Raw genomic sequence first — 20,256 nt, 5'->3', positions numbered from 1 at the left:
CTGCTGACATTTTCAGAAAGTACAGATTTGAGCAGCGGCGGCGGCGGCTAATCCCCCGACAGATGGGAGTATTAGGGGCCTGGAATAAACCCGCTGTAATGTTTAATCTGCCGGGGGAACTTCAGGACAATTTAATTGAGCAGTTTAATATCTTAGAGGCTTGATGAGGTTAAATAATCAGTGGGTTCAGGTGTCGACTCGTCAAACACGAATCAAAAACCGTTCAAATTCTCTTTTTAGATATACGCTTATGGATTTTAGATTTTTTTTTTCATTTGAGGGCTACTTCCTGATTGTCATCTGATCGTTTTATCGAAAATTATTGTTAATACTCGTGCATTTTATTCAACACAACCTGGAAACCCGAAAGAAATGCAACCATTTATTGTCAAATAATACAGAAATATATATTTTTTTCAAATTACAAATTATTGGTGCCGTCGATCGATTTAAAAAAAATAAAAAATAAGAGTGCAATTTCCTGTAATTAATTACGATTAGAGAGTAGAGAGAGCTTTATTCCTCCCCAGGGGGGAAACACAAACTTACAACAGCTCAAGGTAAAAAGGTGCAGAACTTATAAAATTAAGGAATTAAAATATGTAAATATCTAAACAAGAGCAAAAAATAGCACAAAAAATAGAATATGTAAAAGAAAAAGAAAAACAATCCAGTAAAAAAGAAAAATTCTCTCTAAAAAAAAAAAAAAAAAAAGAGTAAATTGGCAGGATTGATATACACATTAATCACATTGTTTTTCTCCTGAAGGCTGAAGCTTGTAACATTTATTCAGGGAAAACAACGGAATTAATGTCGACTCAGCACAAAGACTATTTAAATTAAAACTCTATTTTTACATCATTTTAGCTTTTGAGTAGCAAAATAATAAAAACACAATTAATTAATTAACATCTAGCATCAGTCTGGGTTTGGTTAAAGTGCAGGTCCGTCACTTTGAGAATCTGAATATTTCTCGAATCAACGGTGTAAAATTATTACTTGAACAAAGTGGAAATATACTGTAACACACAAATATTAATATTATATTAATATTTCACCACTTTCAGCAGTTTGGTGGCTCTCGGTCAGCCAACATGGCAACCCGCTGTTTTCCTGCAGAATTACTACTGCGGTCATGAAATTTGGCTTTTCAAAGTAAAACGGATGACTTTTACTTTCTCAATCCGTCGTCGGGGAGCTTTTAAAGTACAACTTTCTGCCTTAATATTATTCCACTGTGTGTCATGCTGCTCTGGTGTCCAGAGACGCTGCTGCTCCGGTAAGGGAGGGAAAATTAGGTTTATTAAATTAAATTTTAATTAAATGAACATGTAAATTTTTGGCATCACTACAAATGACCAATTATTCCTTATGAGCTTTTGAAAGTGATTAAATGGAAGGTTGTGAGGTTGTGATCAGACTGCAGACGGAACAATTTCAACAAAACTTCCAACATCTTTCAAGCCGCCCACAAAGTGCAGTGGATTCCGAGAACAGATCTGAGCTTTCGTCACTCGCTGCTGTTTGTGGAGACGCTCGTCTGTCGTCTGGACTCTTAATAAACAATAATAAACAAAACATGATCCAGGAGCCGCAAAGTCACATTCATCTTGTGATGATTCCAAGAGACGGGGTCTGTTTGTTTAAACCACAGTGAGGCTGTTTTCTGTCGAAGGAATTAACTTCCCCCAATTCATGAAATATCTCCGTTCATCCTCCTTCATTAACCCTTCGGGAACTCGCTGTTCGTTTGGTGTTAAAGACCTGGAATCACATCATTTTCAAGGGAATGCGCCACATTCTTACCTTTACAATATTTAATTTGCAATTAATTTCAGCTAAATATAACTTATTAGATTGATGTTTGTTTTTACCAGCATGACGGCGTTCATTTCTTTTACATTTTAAAAGCATGAATCCTGTACTTTATTCTATTAAACAGCTAAAAAAAACACAACCGTCTTAAAACTCCATCGTAGTTTAACGGATTCCAAAAACCACGCAGCTCAACGTTCATTAGAACTATTTAGTCGCGTCTTGTTTGGCTGTCGGTTACTAAAAATGGTTGATTATTATGCAGCACCGAGTGCTTGTAATTTGACATCAGCCTCATCATATCACACTGATTGCTGCTGGTAAGGTCACACATTTTCATATAAGAGTTTTGTGAGCTGAAATCCCTTCGTATAAGTTTTATTTTTAAGTCCGACTCATTATTTAAAAAAGCTATTAAATGATAAAATTATTTAAAATGGCTTCAAGTGAAACATGTAGAATAGCTTTTTTTTTTTATTTAAATAATAATAAAAGCCAGCTAGAATTTCCAAAATTGCTAAAAAGTATAAATAAATAAAAATCAAATGGCCAAACTATGCTAAATGCTAAGTGGCTTAAAAAATAAATAAAACTCTTGAGCCAAAAACAAGCATAACTAAGCTATGATTTTTAAAATTACATAATCCATAAGACATTTGGGGAGAAAACAGCAAAAACTGTCTCTCCCATTCAACATTGCCCTTATAAAGCTTAATAAAGGAACCTTAGAAATGGAGTTTCTGTATGTATAACCAAACTATCCATAAAAGGTTGAATATGTAATTGAATAATAATATAAAATATAATATAAAATATCTCGACGAAGAGAAAAAAATGTACTGATGAGCTGGAGAACATGAATTTCCTTCCCTGCGGCGGCGGCGTGGCGCCCGGCGAGGACGGAGCTCACGACTCATTAAACGTATTCATCAAAGCAACAGAAGCTGTGGAAATGTTTATTTGACTAATGGGAAATAACTGAACAAATAACAACTTGGAAATGTACTTTACTTTTCTTTTTTTAATTCCACTTCGGCTCCTAAAACCTCCCGACGAACCGTTGCGGCGCAGCGGCGAGTGATTTAACGTCCGTGTTTCGTAACCAATCAGGAGCCGGCTGCAACACGCTGATTCGGCCGTTTGTTCTTCCCCAGGATCAAAGGGAAGATCCACGAGACCAACCTGACCTACGAGGATTTCCCTACGTCCAAGTACATGGGGCCGCTGCAGTACACCATATGGAAGTCGCTCTTCCAGGACGTTTCACCAGGTTTGTACCCGCAACTCAAAAAAAAAAAAACAATCCTCCCGACTCATGTTTTTTTTTTTAAAAACAATATAAAACACAAGGGTGCAGTTTGAAGAGGTTTATTCAAGATTTGTACAAAAGTAACTAAATCCAACAAGCTAAACTAATTTTTTTTTTTTAAAGAATTACGGGGTTGTTGAGCCAATAAGTGGTTCTTCTGCACGTGCTCAGTAGAGCCAATGGGAGCAAGGTTCTCCCGGGGCCTTTATAACCGACGGTAACCGTAGCAACGATCCAACTTGGTCGTCCGTTCATACAAATGTTTGTTTCCCCCGTCTCCGCGTAAATGGACATTGTTTTTAAAACGTCGCCGCGTAAACGGACATTGTTTTTAAAACGTCGCCGCGTAAACGGACTTTGTTTTTAAAACGTCTCCGCGTAAACGGACATTGTTTTTAAAACGTCGCCGCGTAAACGGACATAGTTTTTAAAACGTCGCCGCGTAAACGGACATTGTTTTTAAAACGTCTCCGCGTAAACGGACATTGTTTTTAAAACGTCTCCGCGTAAACGGACATTGTTTTTAAAACGTCGCCGCGTAAACGGACATAGTTTTTAAAACGTCGCCGCGTAAACGGACATTGTTTTTAAAACGTCTCCGCGTAAACGGACATTGTTTTTAAAACGTCGCCGCGTAAACGGACAGTTTTTAAAACGTCGCCGCGTAAACGGACATTGTTTTTAAAACGTCGCCTGCGTAAACGCGAAACTTTCCTGAAACGATGCATTTTCATTTGAAGAGTCGTCGCGGAAACGATCTATAAATACTTCTGTCTCCTGCGAAGGCTGCAGTACCACTGACGACCTGAGGCAGGGGGGCAGTGTTGTGTCGTTTAATTCAACTCTTTGGTTTTTAGCGGTGGATTCTCTTTTATTTCCCCTCATAATTGGACTTTCCTCAGTGACGGTAAAACCTGCTTGTCCGGATTTAGCGAGTAATAAGTTGTAAATCTGAGAACTTCAGATGCTCTTCCTGCTGGATTAGATTATTTCTTTTTTTGGGGGGGGGGGGCGGAAGAAGATCCAGGCCTCCTGTTTCACCCTGATTCACCTCATTTCCAGCCTCGATGCTGAGATCAGATAAGTGGCTTCATATTTAATGTGCCAACAGTCGAGGAGTATCACTTATTGTAGTGTCCATGGTGAACACATGGTGTACAGTTACAAAAATAAAATCCCTCGTTTATGGATTTTATTCCTTTCAGTACATCGATGTAGAGCTCACAGATCAGAGTGAGAGGAGAGGAGCTCCACTCCCTCCGCCCTGCAGCCCGTCGCTCACACCACATTATTTAAAATAATGTGCTCGGGGGGGGGGGGGGGGGGTTCGGTTTCTCAGCCTCCCTTGACTGGCTGCCAAATGGAACAATTGCTTACCATCCGTCACCATCGGAGGTCCAAACAAAGACATTCCTCCCTTCATCCCTCGGCTCTCGCCGCCACCGACTCGGTTCCTGCCGGCTCACGTCGCGCCGCTCTTGAGGAATTTTCCACCTCTGACGACTGCGTTTCATCAAAACCAGTGGCGGACCGTCGGGGCCTTACAAGGCCTTACAAGGCCTTACAAGGCCTTCAAGGCTTCTCTGCAGGCCGAAGAAAAAGATCTGAACCTCAGACTGATGTTGATTATATTTAGTCCATGAACACTTATTGAATTATTCCAAACGCTCTGTCCTGCGCTGCTTCCAGACTCGTTCTTCCACATTAAAGCTTTTAGCCAATCACAGTTCAGCCGTCGCCTGTTGCCGGGTAAAGAAACCTGCCTGAGGCCTTCTCTTTCAGTTCTGCAGTGTAAAACTGGTGTCGTCGCGCTGCTGCTTCAACCAATCAGATCTTGATATTGGGGAGGCGGGGCCTTCTCGAAGGCCTCGCATGACGTCAGCATATTCAAGCCCTCTGATTGGCTGGTCAGAAAGTCACTCTCCAGCTAGCTAGCTAGCAGCATCTGTAGCGAGCTGCACCAACAAAAATATAGTTGTTTATTTAATAGTGGTTTTATCAACCTACAATGACTAAAGAAGAAGATAAAGATGTTTGTTTGCAGATTTATTGTCTAAACAAGTTTCAAGACGGACTTTTCCTGGAGGTCATTGAACGCATCGCAGGAGTTTACCTGCACTCACTAGAAACTCCATGACAGGATTCAGGATTATATTATTTGTCATGTTATTTTCAAGACCATGAAAACCTCCTGGACGTCCAGAAGCTTCAGGAACAGCAGCTGTTTAGTTTTTTTTTTAAAGCTTTTATATGAGAAGAGACGTGAACGTGGCTTTTTCACCTGCTGGTGAAGCTGTGGAGGAACGGGGGGATTAAAAAAAGAAAGGAAAAGAGCCGTTCAGCCGCTCCACTTCGAAGACTGTATTTCTACATGGTAGTTTCTAAGTTTCTGCACCGAGGTGAAGAGAGATTATAAAAAATAATAAATCTTCCTGTAGCAGTTTGTTGTGCTGCTTAATAACAAGTCATCAGTCATCTGTTACCACGGGCAACGCCTTTGATCTCCTCCCCCGTCTCTCTGGAAACACACACACACACACACGCTTCACATCTTGATCTCAAATCACAGAACAATAACCCGTAAAGCGTGTACTTTGTACTGCCAGGCGTTTACTAAAACTACTCGTAATGAACTTTTTACCGCTTCGTCAATCAGACTAAATTCTTTTCGCATCAGAGAATCAAATTGGTCCAATCGGGGAACATCAGTAATGTACAAAGTCGTGTTTTGGGTGAAAACGCTGAACTGCCTTCAGAACAGAAACTCGTGTTGCACTGAAGAGGAATAAACCTAAAGTTGAACCTTCACCTCATTAAACTTTGCTTCCAGATGTTTGACTGGAACTTTTGTCAACTTTGCTCGAGGACACGCTGCTGAAACCGCCGGAGGAGAAGAGTCACGCAGGGAAAATAATAAATTTCCTGTAAAATCGGGATAATAAACAGACGTTTAATTAAACAAAGTTAAAAGGTTAAGAGAGTTTCGCTCCCCAGTTGGGGGAATATCTGTCATATCTGGCAACACAGGTCGGCGTAGGTTAATGCAGAGTTTCTCAACCACTGGTGTTTCCTCCAGATCGTCAGGTGAGCCGTGGGAAATTATCACATTTCACATTTTTTTCCTAAAAAAAAAACCATTTGCTCTCACAGCGACAGTGTGTAGCAGAGTAATCCTGTATAAATACTCTTCACCACTAGAGGGCAGCACAGAACTTTGCCGGTGAAATGTAAAGTGACAGACGTCAGTGTGGTTCATCTCCACCTCCTGCTACCATCTTGTATCAAAGTACTGTGTCAGTGACAGTGATGGAGAAGTTTTAGAAAACCAGGATCTCAGCTCTTCATCCATCAGGTCCAGGTTTCACACTGAGGGAGGCACTATTAAAAAAAGTCCTTGCTTTCTGGATTTACTGGATTCCTGTTGATAAAACTTTGATGAGAAAGACTTTATATTGTTAATAGAGGCTACAGAGTTTAACATTTGCGGGTGGTGGTGTGACTCCAGATGTTTCCAAAAAAAAAAATGTCCCTTGGCTCAAAAAGGTTGAAAAACACTGGATTAATGTTCCAGTGGTTGTTAAATACGAGCGACAGAATCGAGACGATGACGAGGAAAGGAGGACGACGAGGTGAAAAGAGAGCACAGCTTTTATTCTGGCGGAGCCGCTTCCTCCGGCGTTTATCGGTGACGACGTGGTCGACGTTGGTTCCACGTCTGGAGGGGAAACGTCGGAATTTAACGTGGAAACGGAACGAGCCCTGATGTTTGTTTTTTGTTTGTTTTTTTGTTTTTTGGCCCCTCCCCCTCCCCCCAGTGCCGGCGGCGCTGACCCTCGACCCCATCACGGCCCACCAGAGACTCATCCTCTCGGACGACTGCACCATCGTGGCGTACGGCAACCTCCACCCGCAGCCGCTGCAGGACTCGCCGCGCCGCTTCGACGTGGAGGTGTCGGTCCTGGGCGCCGAGGGCTTCGCGTCGGGCGTCCACTACTGGGAGGTGATGGTGTCGGAGAAGACGCAGTGGATGATGGGCGTGGCCCACGAGACGGTGAGCCGCAAGGGCAGCATCCAGATCCAGCCGGGCCGCGGCTTCTACTGCATCGTGATGCACGACGGCAACCAGTACAGCGCCTGCACCGAGCCGTGGACCCGCCTCAACGTCAAGAGCAAGCTGGAGAAGGTGGGCGTGTACCTGGACTACCCCAAGGGCCTGCTCATCTTCTACAACGCCGACGACATGTCCTGGCTCTACACCTACCGCGAGAAGTTCCCCGCCAAGGTCTTCCCCTACTTCAGCCCCGGCCAGAGTCACGCCAACGGCAAGAACGTGCAGCCGCTGAGGATCAACACCGTACGCCTTTAAGACCCACCGCGCACGGCCTGGCGCCTCCGATGTCCCCACGCGGGAAATCCCTCGTTTGTTTGTTTGTCCGCCCCTCCCCCCACCACAGGACTCTGTGTTTGTGAAAGAAATGGAGGGTAAAGAAACTCAAGAAATCAGTCTAAAGATGTTTAATTGGGTGTTTGAATCGTTTCCCTCTTTCAGTCTGGTGTTCGGAATCGTGCTCCGTCTTGCTCTGTTAAGCCTGCGCTGTTTTTCTTTACTGCCGTTCAGTCTGAGTCGAAGTGATTGGGGGGGCGGGGCTCGGCTCGAGGGGGGCGGGGCTCGACTCGAAGGAGGCGGGGCTCGACTCTACTCTTCCCGGCCCTCGAGCAACATCGCAAACAAGTGATTGCCCTTTCTAAAAGAAACTGTAGAAGCTCCACCTTGCCCCCCTCTCCCCCGACCCTCCACACGCCGTCTGTGCTGTACAGTTAGCTTAGCTTAGCTTTTCTTTCTCTCTCTCTGTGGAATGTGATCGACGGCGCCCCTCCTCCGAACGCTCCACTCCGTTTGCACTTTCTCTTCTGATCCATCTCGCTGATTTCAGCTCGTCCTGCCGATCTTGTCCCCGGGGGGGGAAAAAAACGTCTCCTCCTCCGTTCGTCCCCCTGAAACACTTAGCCGAGTGAAAGCGTAGCTCGCCGCCGCCGCCCTGGTGGTCGGCGGTCCTTCAGGAATGTGCTGCTCCCGGCGGAGGGTGGAGAAGGAAGAGAGGCTCTCGTTCCTTAATCGCCTCCTGTGGGGGGAAAAGCTGGGTTTCCCCTCTTCGCATCAGTCACTTTAGTTCTGATCTAAACTCCTCCCCTCTGGAAGTCCACTGATGAACAAACCAATCGCCCCCACCTTCCTCCGTCTTTTCATGTTTCTGTGTCGTCTGTTGGTCCCGTTCGGCGAAGCATCGGGGCGGCGCCCCTTTGTTTGGTTTTGTTTCTTTGTAGGAAAGTGCAGTACGACTCGAACTGAGGTCAAACTGAGAACCTGTGTGTGTGTGGGGGGGAGGGAGGAGGACACTTTTTAAACGTACGACTCCAAAGATTTCTCCTGTTTCAATACAGACGTTTCGCACGCGGCGAAACGCTTTGCTGTTCATGTAATCTCGCGTAAATACGTACAATTCCAAACTTTTCCTGATTCCTCGTTGTCCTTTGAAGTCGTTTTGCCTAAAAAAATCCTTCAAGAATTAGTCGTTTAAATCACGTGGCTGCGGTTTAACGCAGGTTCGAAGGTAAGAAATCGTTTTTTTTTTTCCCCTCTTAAAACGACGACGTGCTGCTGACGGGGTGAAGGCGAGGAGAGTTGAAGCAGTTTGACCTCAGTTTGCGTTTCAGGAGAAGCTGATTGTTGAAAAGAGAATTCCAATGAGATCTACGACACTTTTAATGATTCTATTGATGATTGTGTCTTTTGATGATGGCGGCGTGAAGCCACTCCTCTGGGCTTCCTGCTGCCGGAGGTTTGTGGGAAATGTTTTAATGTCCAATAAAAATGTACAAAAAAATATTGTGGAAAATCTGTCTTTTTTGGGGGGTTTTATTTTGGTAAAATGAAATCGCACTGAAAACAAACTGTTTTTACTTGTTGGTTTATAAATATCGCATTTCCACAGGAAAGCGTCTATATTCATTACGCAGTGAGATTGAATGTTTATTGTGAAGGGTCATGGAGGTCGGTCACAACGACCGGAGGATTCAGGAGCGACCGGTGTTTTGGATTAACTGGTTCCCTTGCTAACTGGTGACCTGCTTCCTGCGGCCTCCCTTTGTCACAGCAGATGTTTGAAAAAAAAAATACCCGCAGCCGTCCTGCAGAATGTAGTTTAGCCCCATTTTCTATTAAACTTTAAAGTGTCGTGTTTGTTTGTCTTATTTTAACGTAAACTGCCGCTAACGGCTGGTGGCGGAAGTCACCAGGTAACGAGGGCACCAGTGAAACCGAAACACCGGACAGTGAAGCACCATCATAATGATACATTAAAAAAAATTGTATATATATATTACTATTTAATTTATTTGAGCCAAGATCCAAAGCGAAACCGTTCAAAGCTGTTTGCAGCTTTAATATTTATATTGGACTAATTGTTGAATTACAATAAATGTTGTTTACTTCCACAAGGGGGCGTGGCCTCCACACAAACGTTCAATCAAATGTTTCTCAAGAAGTTAATGTTTTACACAAAATAATATGAATAATCCCAAAATAAACCTCTGATACAAGCCACATGAAAACAGATAAACACTAAAGATAAATGTCAATTCAGAAAACCAGTCAATTTTTTATACTTTATTTTATCTCATAATTCTGAGATAAATGTCATTAAGAAAAACAATTGATTTTTTAAATAATTTATTTTATCTCATATTTGAGAAATGTCAATTCAGAAAGTCGATTCTTTTTATATTTTATTTTGTCATAATTCTGAGATAAATGTCATTAATTCATAACTGATTCGATTTATTTTTTAGAATTTATTTTATCTCATTCTGAGATAAATGTCAATTCAGAAAGAGTCGATTCTTTTTATAGTTTATTTTGTCATAATTTTGAGATAAATGTCAATGTCAAATGTGACGAGTGTCGATGTGAAGACAAACGGTTGCAGGTTCTCTTCTGTTCCACCAGGAGGAATAATAATTAGCATTAATTATCCTGACGCCACTAAGTCGTCCCTCAAACCTCCACTGGACTGAAACGCTGAGTCGGCATGTGAAGCTTTAACTCGTCCAGCAGCTCCGACCTGCAGATTAGATCATTAAGTATTTACTGGGAAGTGCAGCGTCAGAGCTGGAGGCTGATGGAGGCTGATGGAGGCTGACGGAGGCTCATGGAGGCTGACGGAGGCTCATGGAGGCTGACGGAGGCTCACGGAGGCTGACGGAGGCTCATGGAGGCTGACGGAGCTCCAGGGAGCTTGCTTGTACCAATCCGCCCCGGCAGGTAAAATATATCGGAGTGAAAGTGTTAGAATGAAGCTTTGAACCTCACTGCCTCACCATCTCATTGCCTCATCATCTCATCACCTCACCACCTCACTACCTCCTCACCTCACCACCTCACCACCTCACCACCTCACTACCTCACCACCTCACCACCTCATTGCCTCATCATCTCATCACCTCACTACCTCACCACCTCACCACCTCACTACCTCACTACCTCATCACCTCACCACCTCACTACCTCACCACCTCACCACCTCATTGCCTCATCACCTCACCACCTCACTACCTCATCACCTCACCACCTCGCCACCTCACCATCTCACCACCTCACTACCTCATCACCTCACTACGTCATCACCTCACCACCATCACCTCACCACCTCACTACCTCACTACCTCATCACCTTACCATCTCACCACCTCACCATCTCACTACCTCACCACCTCATTGCCTCATCATCTCATCACCTCACTACCTCATTGCCTCACCACCTCACTACCTCATCACCTCACCACCTCACCAACTCATCACCTCACCACCTCACTACCTCACTACCTCATCACCTTACCATCTCACCACCTCACCATCTCACTACCTCACCACCTCATTGCCTCATCACCTCACCACCTCACCATCTCACCACCTCACTACCTCATCACCTCACCAACTCATCACCTCACCACCTCACTACCTCATCACCTTACCATCTCACCACCTCACCATCTCACTGCCTCACCACCTCATCACCTTACCATCTCACCACCTCACCATCTCACTGCCTCACCACCTCATCACCTTACCATCTCACCACCTCACCATCTCACTGCCTCACCACCTCATCACCTCACTACCTCATCACCTCACCACCTCACCATCTCACCACCTCACCACCTCACTACCTCATCACCTCACCAACTCATCACCTCACTACCTCACTACCTCATCACCTTACCATCTCACCACCTCACCATCTCACCATCTCACCACCTCACTACCTCACTACCTCACCACCTCACCGCCACAAAAGAGTGAAGCATCAAAACGCTCCTTTAGAAGTGTGTTTTTAGAAAATCTTCTAGTTTGAGGCTAATGCTGGTTTCCTCGCTCTCATGTCATCACCGAGATCTCTGATCCCTGATCCCTGATCTCTGATCTCTGATCCTCTCAAACAAAACTTCTTTTGTTTGAAGTATTGAGAATCTGTGAGGTCGTCGGTTTGATTCCAGCCTCCTGCTGTTTGACGCCCTGCGGTAAAGCCTTGCTCAGCGGCTGCCTGGAACTCGTCCCGTCTGATTGGTCCGATCTGAACCCACAGAACCGAGAGTGACTTTCCTTTTTCCTTTTTTGTCTCCAGTCAGACTTTTATTTTTCCTCCTTTTGGTTGAAAGAATGAAAGAAGAGCTGCGGCGCCGTCCTCATTAGTGGAATGAAATAAAACTCTTCACCTCCACAAAGAGTTGGATTTGTGCTTCATGCTGCTCGTGTGGGAGAATCAGAGGATTAATCATCAGACGATTAATCATCAGAGGAGAATCGCTGGTCGGAGCCTCGTTAAGAAACATTTATCACCTTCAGGGGAATTTTCTTTTTTTTTTCTTCCACGAAGCAACTTGGTGAGTGACGAAGATCAGAGCTGCTCCTCCCCCTCCTCTTCCTCCTCCTCCTCCTCTTCCTCCTCCTTCTCCTCCCTCTCCTCTTCCTCCTCCTCCTCCTCCCCCTCCTCTTCCTCCTCCTCTTCCTCTTCCTCCTCCTCCTCCTCCTCCTCCCCCTGCTCTTCCTCCTCCTCCTCCCCCTCCTCTTCCTCCTCCTCCTCCTTCTCCTCCTCCCCCTCCTCTTCCTCTTCCTCCTCCTCCTCCTCCTCCTCCTTCCTCCTCCTCCTCCTCTTCCTCCTCCTTCTCCTCTTCCTCCCTCTCCTCTTCCTCCTCCTCCCCCTCCTCTTCCTCCTCCTCCTCTTCCTCCTCCTCTTCCTCCTCCTCCTCCCCCTCCTCCTCCTCCTCCTTCTCCTCTTCCTCCTCCTCCTCCTCCCCCTCCTCTTCCTCCTCCTCCTCTTCCTCCTCCTCCCCCTCCTCTTCCTCCTCCTCCTCTTCCTCCTCCTCCTCCCCCTCCTCCTCCTCCCCCTCCTCTTCCTCCTCCTCCTCCTTCTCCTCCTCTTCCTCCTCCTCCTCCTCCTCCTTCCTCCTCCTCCTCTTCCTCCTCCTCCTCCTCTTCTTCCTCCTCCTCCTCCTCCTTCCTCCTCCTCCTCTTCCTCCTCCTTCTTCCTCCTCTTCTTCCTCCTCCTCCTCCTCCTCCTCCTCACCAGCCGACATGTTTATTTCCTCTAAAGCTTCAATAGTGACTTGATGAGCTGAAACACGTCAAACTACCGAGTCAAAGTTCATTAATAGAATACAGAGAAGATGTTAAAAGCTTTTTGATGTTATATTAGTGAATAACAATAATAATAATAATAAATGTATTAAAACAGTCCAGGAGATGTCGGGCATCAGACAGAATTCGTCAGTTTTGAAAAGATGTTCCAGGAACATGAAGGGTTAAAAGTCAAAGCAGGAAAAAAACCTCTCCTGTTTCCAACAAGCTGAAGTTGGGAGGTTTTTTGGGGGGGAGGGGGGGGTGCAGTTGTTGTTGCAGACTGCCCCCTAGTGTCCACCTCCTGCAGTGACACAGTGATCAGTCGAGGAATCCTGCAGGTGATGCCGTTACCACGGTAACGCCTCATACATTATCCTCTGCAAGGAACTCGATCCACCTCGTCGCTCCTGTTTGTATGTAGCTGGACTTTTTTCTTTTTCAAGACGGAGCCTCTGAACACAGATCTCAAAATACATTTTATTCAATTTCGATTCACTTTAAAAAAGAAAAACATAAATTAAAGGAACAGAAGAAGGCGGCGACACGACAAGTCGTTCTGTTTGGGGTTTGTTTCATTTCAGTTTTCAAAGTCAGGAAAAGCTCCGGTGAAGCAACACGGAGAGACCAGGCGCCTCCACCTGCCGCCTCCACCTCTTCTTCACGCCGGCGAGTCGCTGCGCGGCGGCGGCGTTGGCGGCGGTGTTGGCGGCGGCGCGGCGCCTCCCGGAGGCGAGACCAGGGACAGGATGCAGTCCTCCAGCAGGGTCTCCAGAGTCCGGATGACCAGGATGTTGACGCTCAGGTACAGCGGGAGGACAAAGACGGAGAGCAAACCCACAAAGCCTATCATTACCTCCGCCCCCGGGCGGGGGAAAGCCCCCAGCCGCCACCTGCCCCCCCCTCCCGCCCCCTCCGCCTCCTCCACCCCCCCCACCTCCTCCTCCTCCTCCTCCCTCATGAAGAATGTCAGCGCGACGCCTCTCATTGTCCTCTCCCGCTGCCGTCCTCCGCTCTTCCCAGACGAGCGGGCGGGGGAGGCGTCTCCATGGCGACGCGGCGCCGACGTCCGCGCGCCGCTAGCGCCGCGCCGCGTCTTCCCCGGGTGGTGGCCGCGGCGAGCGCGGCGGCGGTCCAGGCTGCTGGTCACCAGGACGAGGAGGACGAGGACGAGGAGGAGCAGGAGGAAGACCAGGCTCCAGCAGGGCGGCGCCGCGCCGGGGACGGCCCGGTGCATTCTGGGTAGACACCCGACCAGCGAGCCGCCGCCCTGCAGGCAGGCGGCGACCCGCGCCTCCTCCTGCCGCCATTTCCCCCGGAGTTTGACGGCGACGACGAGCCACAGCGACAGGCAGCAGAAGTATCCGATTACATTGAACAGCTTCCTGTCTTTTCCCTTCTCCTCCTCCTCCTCCTCCTCTTCCTCTTCAGCCGCGGTGGCGTGGGGCCACAGCAGCCGCACCAGCGTCTCCACGGCGATGAGCGGCGTGGTCAGCAGCAGCACGGCGCCGTAGGTGTGGCTCAGGAAGAGCAGGAAGCGCAGGGCGACGGCGTCGGCGTCGGCGAGCGGCGGCCAGGAGGCGGCGGCGCTCAGGAGGGCGAGGAAGACTGGGGGACGAAGAGCAGGGCGGGTCAGGCTGAGACACAAACACCTCGTGTCCTCCACGAGACTCCTTAAATAAATACACCTTCTACTCTCATACATCTACAATTTCCTATTGAGCAAAAGTTCATTATATGAAACAAACAGCTTAAAGGAAAATAAAATCTGATCAGTTGAAACAAACGTCACATTTAAAACCAATAGATTGTTTCCTCTTTAACATAATCAAAGTCGTTGGTTTTTTTTAACCAAATGTAAAATATTCGTTTTGTACAATTAACCTGGTCTGGTGAGAAAAAACATCACGATGCAAAATTCTGTGAAACTTTTAAAAAACCCAACCTGTGGAAGACGAAGGACAACAGAATCAATAAAAGAGTAAAAACTGAAGGTTTGGATGTTTTTCCAGCTTCTCTGTTCGACGGGCCGATAATTAATGCTGCCGTTACGTTTATCGCACTTAATTTAGGTTTGTTTGTTTGTTTGTTTGTTTGTTTATTTGTTTGTGCCGTCCTGATCAGGTTTTACTGACGGAGCAGAAGAGACGGAGATTAAACTATGAAGTCACTCAGCAGGTGGAGGATTTATGAGGTTTAGAGCAGCTCTGGGCGGAGCGCTTAGCATTCGGTCGCCTCAGCATTCGGTCGCCTCAGCATTCGGTCGTCTCAGCATTCGGTCGTCTCAGCATTCGGTCATCTCAGCATTCAATTGCCTCAGCACTATGTCGCCTCAGCATTCGGTCGTCTCAGCATTCGGTCGTCTCAGCATTCGGTCATCTCAGCATTCAATTGCCTCAGCACTATGTCGCCTCAGCATTCGGTCACCTCAGCATTCGGTCACCTCAGCACTCGGTCACCTCAGCACTAAGTCACCTCAGCACTAAGTCACCTCAGCATTCGGTCACCTCAGCACTCGGTCACCTCAGCACTCGGTCACCTCAGCACTAAGTCACCTCAGCACTAAGTCACCTCAGCACTAAGTCACCTCAGCATTCGGTCACCTCAGCACTCGGTCACCTCAGCACTCGGTCACCTCAGCATTCGGTCACCTCAGCACTCAGTCACCTCAGCACTCGGTCACCTCAGCACTAAGTCACCTCAGCACTAAGTCACCTCAGCATTCGGTCACCTCAGCACTCGGTCACCTCAGCACTCGGTCACCTCAGCATTCGGTCATCTCAGCATTCGGTCATCTCAACACTAAGTCACCTCAGCATTCAATTGCCTCAGCACTCAGTCGCCTCAGCATTCAGAGCCGTCAGATTAAACTAAAGAAGGTGAAGGTTTATTCTGTGATTTGAAAATAAATTCTAATCATAAAAAATAGATCAAGCAGAATTTAAAACGAATTTAAAACGAATTAATTCATGAAAACATTCTGAAGCAGCCGGACGGTCGACTGTCAATCTGAGAAGAAACATAAAGTAAAAGCATCTTGTGACTTTAAGGTGAAAATAAGTATCCAGATTACTTTGAAAAATGTACGTGCAGCAGAACTCATTTGAATAAAAGAGAAATGAAGTTCGATGCTGCTGCTTCTTCCATCGTGCTTTTATCTTTTTAACTTGCATTCGTGCGATGTTGTCCTGCTGCAGCGCTGCATCTTTTACCAAAATAAAAGCAGAGTGACGTAGGTATGACAGGTGGTGGATAAATACTCAGCGACGTACATTTTAGGGGCGAGTTTGAATCCCACGGCGAGTTAACCTGCATGTCCTGACTTTCCAAATGAAAGGCTCCTTCAAAATAAAAGTCCTTGTTGTATTAAAAATGACAATTTGGACCTTTTTTTTTTTTTAAAGGTTTTTAAGTGTTTATTCAGGCCAGAGGTGAGCTGCCTTTCAAAATAAAAAGCCCCCAAATCAAGTTAAAACCTTCAAAATAAACATTGCATCAATATTTCAACTTCCTCCTGAGTTTTCACACTTTCTGGACTCTGGAAACTTTGAGGAAGAAGAAGAAGAACGGTGATCTCATTGATCTTCCTCTCTGCTTCCAGGCCCTTCAGACAAAAAGGGAAAGCAGCCCGGCGCCCCCTGCAGGCGAGGCGAGGCGAGGCGAGGCGAGGCGAGCTCACCTGCCAGCAGGAAGTCGGTGAAGAGCAGCAGGCAGCAGCAGCAGAAGCTGACGGGGCTGCAGCAGGAGGCCAGGGAGGGCAGCAGCAGCAGGCTGCAGCACACCTTGCAGGCGCTCAGCGCCGCAGCGGCTCCCGACACGCCGTCCATGTCTGAGGAGCAACAACCAGGTCAGGGCAGAACACCTCTCTCTCTCTCTCTCTCTTCCTTGTTTCTCCTTCCTCGTTGCCCCCCGGAGGTGAAGGAGCTCAGGAATGCCCCCCCTCCCCCCCCCCTCCCACGTCCACCTTTTTACAGGATCGATGCGTCGCTTGTTTACACTTGTGCTGAACCTTGAACCCGACGGCTGTTTACAACCATGAAGAAGAGAAGAGAAAAAGAAAAGCAAGAGTCTGGAAGGTGAACGAGGGGCGACCGGAGCCTCCCGCTCCATCACGCCATCCACCTTCCCCACCGGCGGAGGAGAAACTCCATCAGGTCTTACCTGAGCCGACGGCAGCTGCATGTCAGTGTGAGCCTCCGACGCCTCTACTCAGCCTTTTCACCTCCCCCCCTGTTGCTCCACCCCCCCCTCTTCCTCCCCCCTCCCCCCCTCCTCCTCCTCCCCCCCCTCCGGGGATAATCATGACCCTCCTCCTCCTCTGAGCCGCTGCACCTGGCCTGTGGAGGTGAGAGAACATGTGCCTGTCAAAAGGGCGCGGCCGCTGTTTGGAAAGACAAACAAACCAGTCCGACGACTGAGCGGCGAGGCGAGGCGAGGCTGAGCCAGGCCAGGCCGGACTGGGCCGGGCCGGGCCGGGCCGGGCCAGGCTGTGCAGCTCCAGGACGTCTGCATAAAAATGACGTTTGCTTCCCGGCAGCCAGGATGTTCCATTATTCACCTGCAGAGCAAAACTCCAGGCTCTCTGGCTTCAGGACGACCCGGGAGGTCAAAGGTCAACCAGGCGTCGGCCACGGCCGCGTCATCTTTACGGCGCCCCGTTTACACGACGACGCTTCGCGGGACGACACCTAATCCGTAAATAAAATCAAAACATTTTTTAAAAGGGAGTGCGTTTCCACTGTGTGTAGTTAGTCTGCCGGGCCATGAGGGGGCGCTGCTGCTTCATTTTGTAATGAAACCACACAAACGTGCCCGTTGACGCCGCCATCTTGGAGAGGTCTCCTCTCCCGCTGAACATAAAGACCCCAGGCTAGGAAATCCAGAAAAACATTCGTAGCTCACTTGCTAGTCCAGGTAGCAACACAAGTAATACGTCATTTTAAAGCTGAGGAACAGCTCTATCCTGAGGAAGAACCCCCCCCCCCCCCCCCCCCCCCCCCCCCCCTAATAGTTTTCCTATGAGGTTTCCTCAGGATAGAGCTGTTCCTCAGCTTTAAAATGACGTACTACTTGTGTTGCTACCTGGACTAGCAAGCGAGCTACAAACGTTTTTTTCTGGATTTCCTAGCCTGGGGTCTTTATGTCTAGCGGGAGAGGAGACCTCTCCAAGATGGCGGCGCTGTAGGCACGTCACAGACGGCGCCATGAGGCATCTAAGTGTTTTATATCTATACCTGTGTGTGTAGAGGACAAAACGCTATAAATGTGAAGAAACATGGAGAGAACCTGACGTCTGTATGGATTTTTAGTCGGGCGACGCTTCGCCTCACAAGAACTGACGACTCGTGACGGAGCAGAAAAACCTGCAGAGCCGCCGCCGCCGCCGCCGCCGCCCGCAGGGCGGGAATATAAACACACAGGAAAAACACTTTGTCACTGGACAAACATTTTACAACTGATCCCAAGTTTATAGTCGATAATTAAACTCAGCGGAGGCGTCAAACTCAAACAGACAGAATATCCAGAGTTTAAAATAACTTTATATACAAGTTTAAAGCTTAATACTATATACACTGTCAAATTTAAATAATTTGCTAACGACGTCTGGCTGCTTTAAACCGGAGCTGCTGAACCTGAAACTGGCTTTAGGAGGAAAAATTCTGAGTTTCAGTCGCCAAAAATAGCGGAAAAACCTGAATTTGCGCATTCGATAAATGGATGAAATAGATTTATTGCCCCGCCCGACGTTCCCTTAATAAAAATAACATGAACGCATGAAGACGTGGAGCTCGGCAGGCGTCTCTCTAAACCTCCACGTCGTTCCAGACCAGGATTATTAAAGCGTCGTTGCAAAATGTGCAGGTTGCTTCATGTTTCCTCTCTTTCAAGAGGCTGTTTTTTATCTCGCCGGCTCTCTGTGGTGACGAGAAGCTGATTTCATCACGCCGCCATGACTCCAGTGACAAAGACTGCCGGCGGTCAGGTTGACCAATCGGACGCCTGGCTGGCCAGGGGGGCGTGGCTACCGGCTGGCCAGTACATGGAAAACTTTCATTTCTAGTTTCTTTTGATGGACGTTAATTTCTGGGAAATAAAAACAGGCAGCTGGACTTATATTTAAACGTCTTAAAACAAAGATGGTCGTTAATTTCTGGGAAATAAAAACAGGCAGCTGGACTTATATTTAAACGTCTTAAAACAAAGATGGTCTGGGAAGAAAACGACGCGTTTGTTTGTTCAGTCTGAGACGATAGAATCTGATTTTGTCTTTATTGATCACTGTGTGTTTTTGTTCACTGTTTGTTGTTGTTTATTTCACTTATTCATTTATTTATTTTCTTCAGTTTCTGTACTGAAATACGAACGTGATCTGAAAAGTTGGAAACTCGGTAGAACGCAGACTTTTGCCACATTTGTCACCATGGAAACCAGTGGATTACAAGGTTGTTGTTTTTTTTGTTTTTTTATTGATCATATTGATTGTTCGTGACCTTTCGACCTTTGACCCGGTGGATCCAATACATCTAATGGAGCCACGCTATTGTCTGTTGATTCAGGAGGAATCCTCTACACACACACACACACACACACACACACACACACACACACACACACCTGTATCATAAAATACTAAATGAAGGATTCAAACTGATCCTGAATGATAAAATACATACATATAAACCAATAAATACACCATACACGCAAACATTTTACATAAATAAACTGAATTAAAAAAAAATTTAATTTATAATTTTACATAAAGGCTTCAGGCCTTCGTGGAAAATATTTATATTTTAACAAAGATTTATTTTCAGCCACGTGTTCAATGTCTAACAGGAATAAGTTCCTCATAATGGTCAGATTTGTCAATTTGACTAAGTTCAGCTCGATTAAGAGAAATTAACTGGAGGAAGAAGCTCAACGTAGTGGATGTTTACCGAGGAGGCTAATGCTAATATGCTAACGCTGCTTTAAAGTCTTTACCATCACCTGCTGCATTAGAACAACCACCAGACAAGGTTATTTGTTTTTTTTTAAATGAAATGAGTCACCTTATTTCCAGTTCATCCTTGTGGCAGAAGTTCCTCATCTGGATGTGAAGTTTTATTTTCAACACGACTGAACATTCTGAATTCATTGACCTGCTGTTCATCGTTCGTCCACCAGGGGGCGCGCGCCGTTTCAGACTAACCGATGAATACAACTTTTGAGATTAAAATCTTATTAAACAGTTTATTGCAGTAAGATTGTTGCTTATTTTCTGTTGGGGAAAAAAAATGTGATTCGATTAAAATGTGAATCTGAAATTAAATTCTGGTTGTTCTTTCAAATGATTCCAAAATAGTATTTTAAAATTCCTGGTTGAAATTAAGAAAACATTGACAAGCTTGTAGTTTTGTTTTTTTTAATGCATAACATTAAAACCAAAATGTTTGAAGCATTTTCAACATTTTAAATT

General features: G+C 46.4%; 1 protein-coding gene across 1 annotated transcript in view; it reads left to right on the top strand.

Annotated features, from left to right (window-relative positions):
- trim62.1 (tripartite motif containing 62, tandem duplicate 1) overlaps nucleotides 1-7,746 on the top strand; it is a 46,915-nt gene extending 39,169 nt beyond the window's left edge. The window contains exons 5-6 of the mRNA XM_080494507.1: nucleotides 2,970-3,085; nucleotides 6,940-7,746. Of these exons, the coding sequence (XP_080350633.1) occupies nucleotides 2,970-3,085; nucleotides 6,940-7,490 (667 nt within the window). The 3' untranslated portion in view covers nucleotides 7,491-7,746. The remainder of the gene's footprint in view (nucleotides 1-2,969; nucleotides 3,086-6,939) is intronic.
- The last annotated feature ends 12,510 nt before the right edge of the window (nucleotides 7,747-20,256 follow it).

The sequence above is a fragment of the Blennius ocellaris genome (assembly GCF_963422515.1).
Source record: "Blennius ocellaris genome assembly, chromosome: 4".
Classification (NCBI taxonomy): Eukaryota; Metazoa; Chordata; class Actinopteri; order Blenniiformes; family Blenniidae; genus Blennius; species Blennius ocellaris.
Note: the sequence above shows the minus strand (reverse complement) of the source record. Positions and strands in the feature narration are given on the sequence as shown.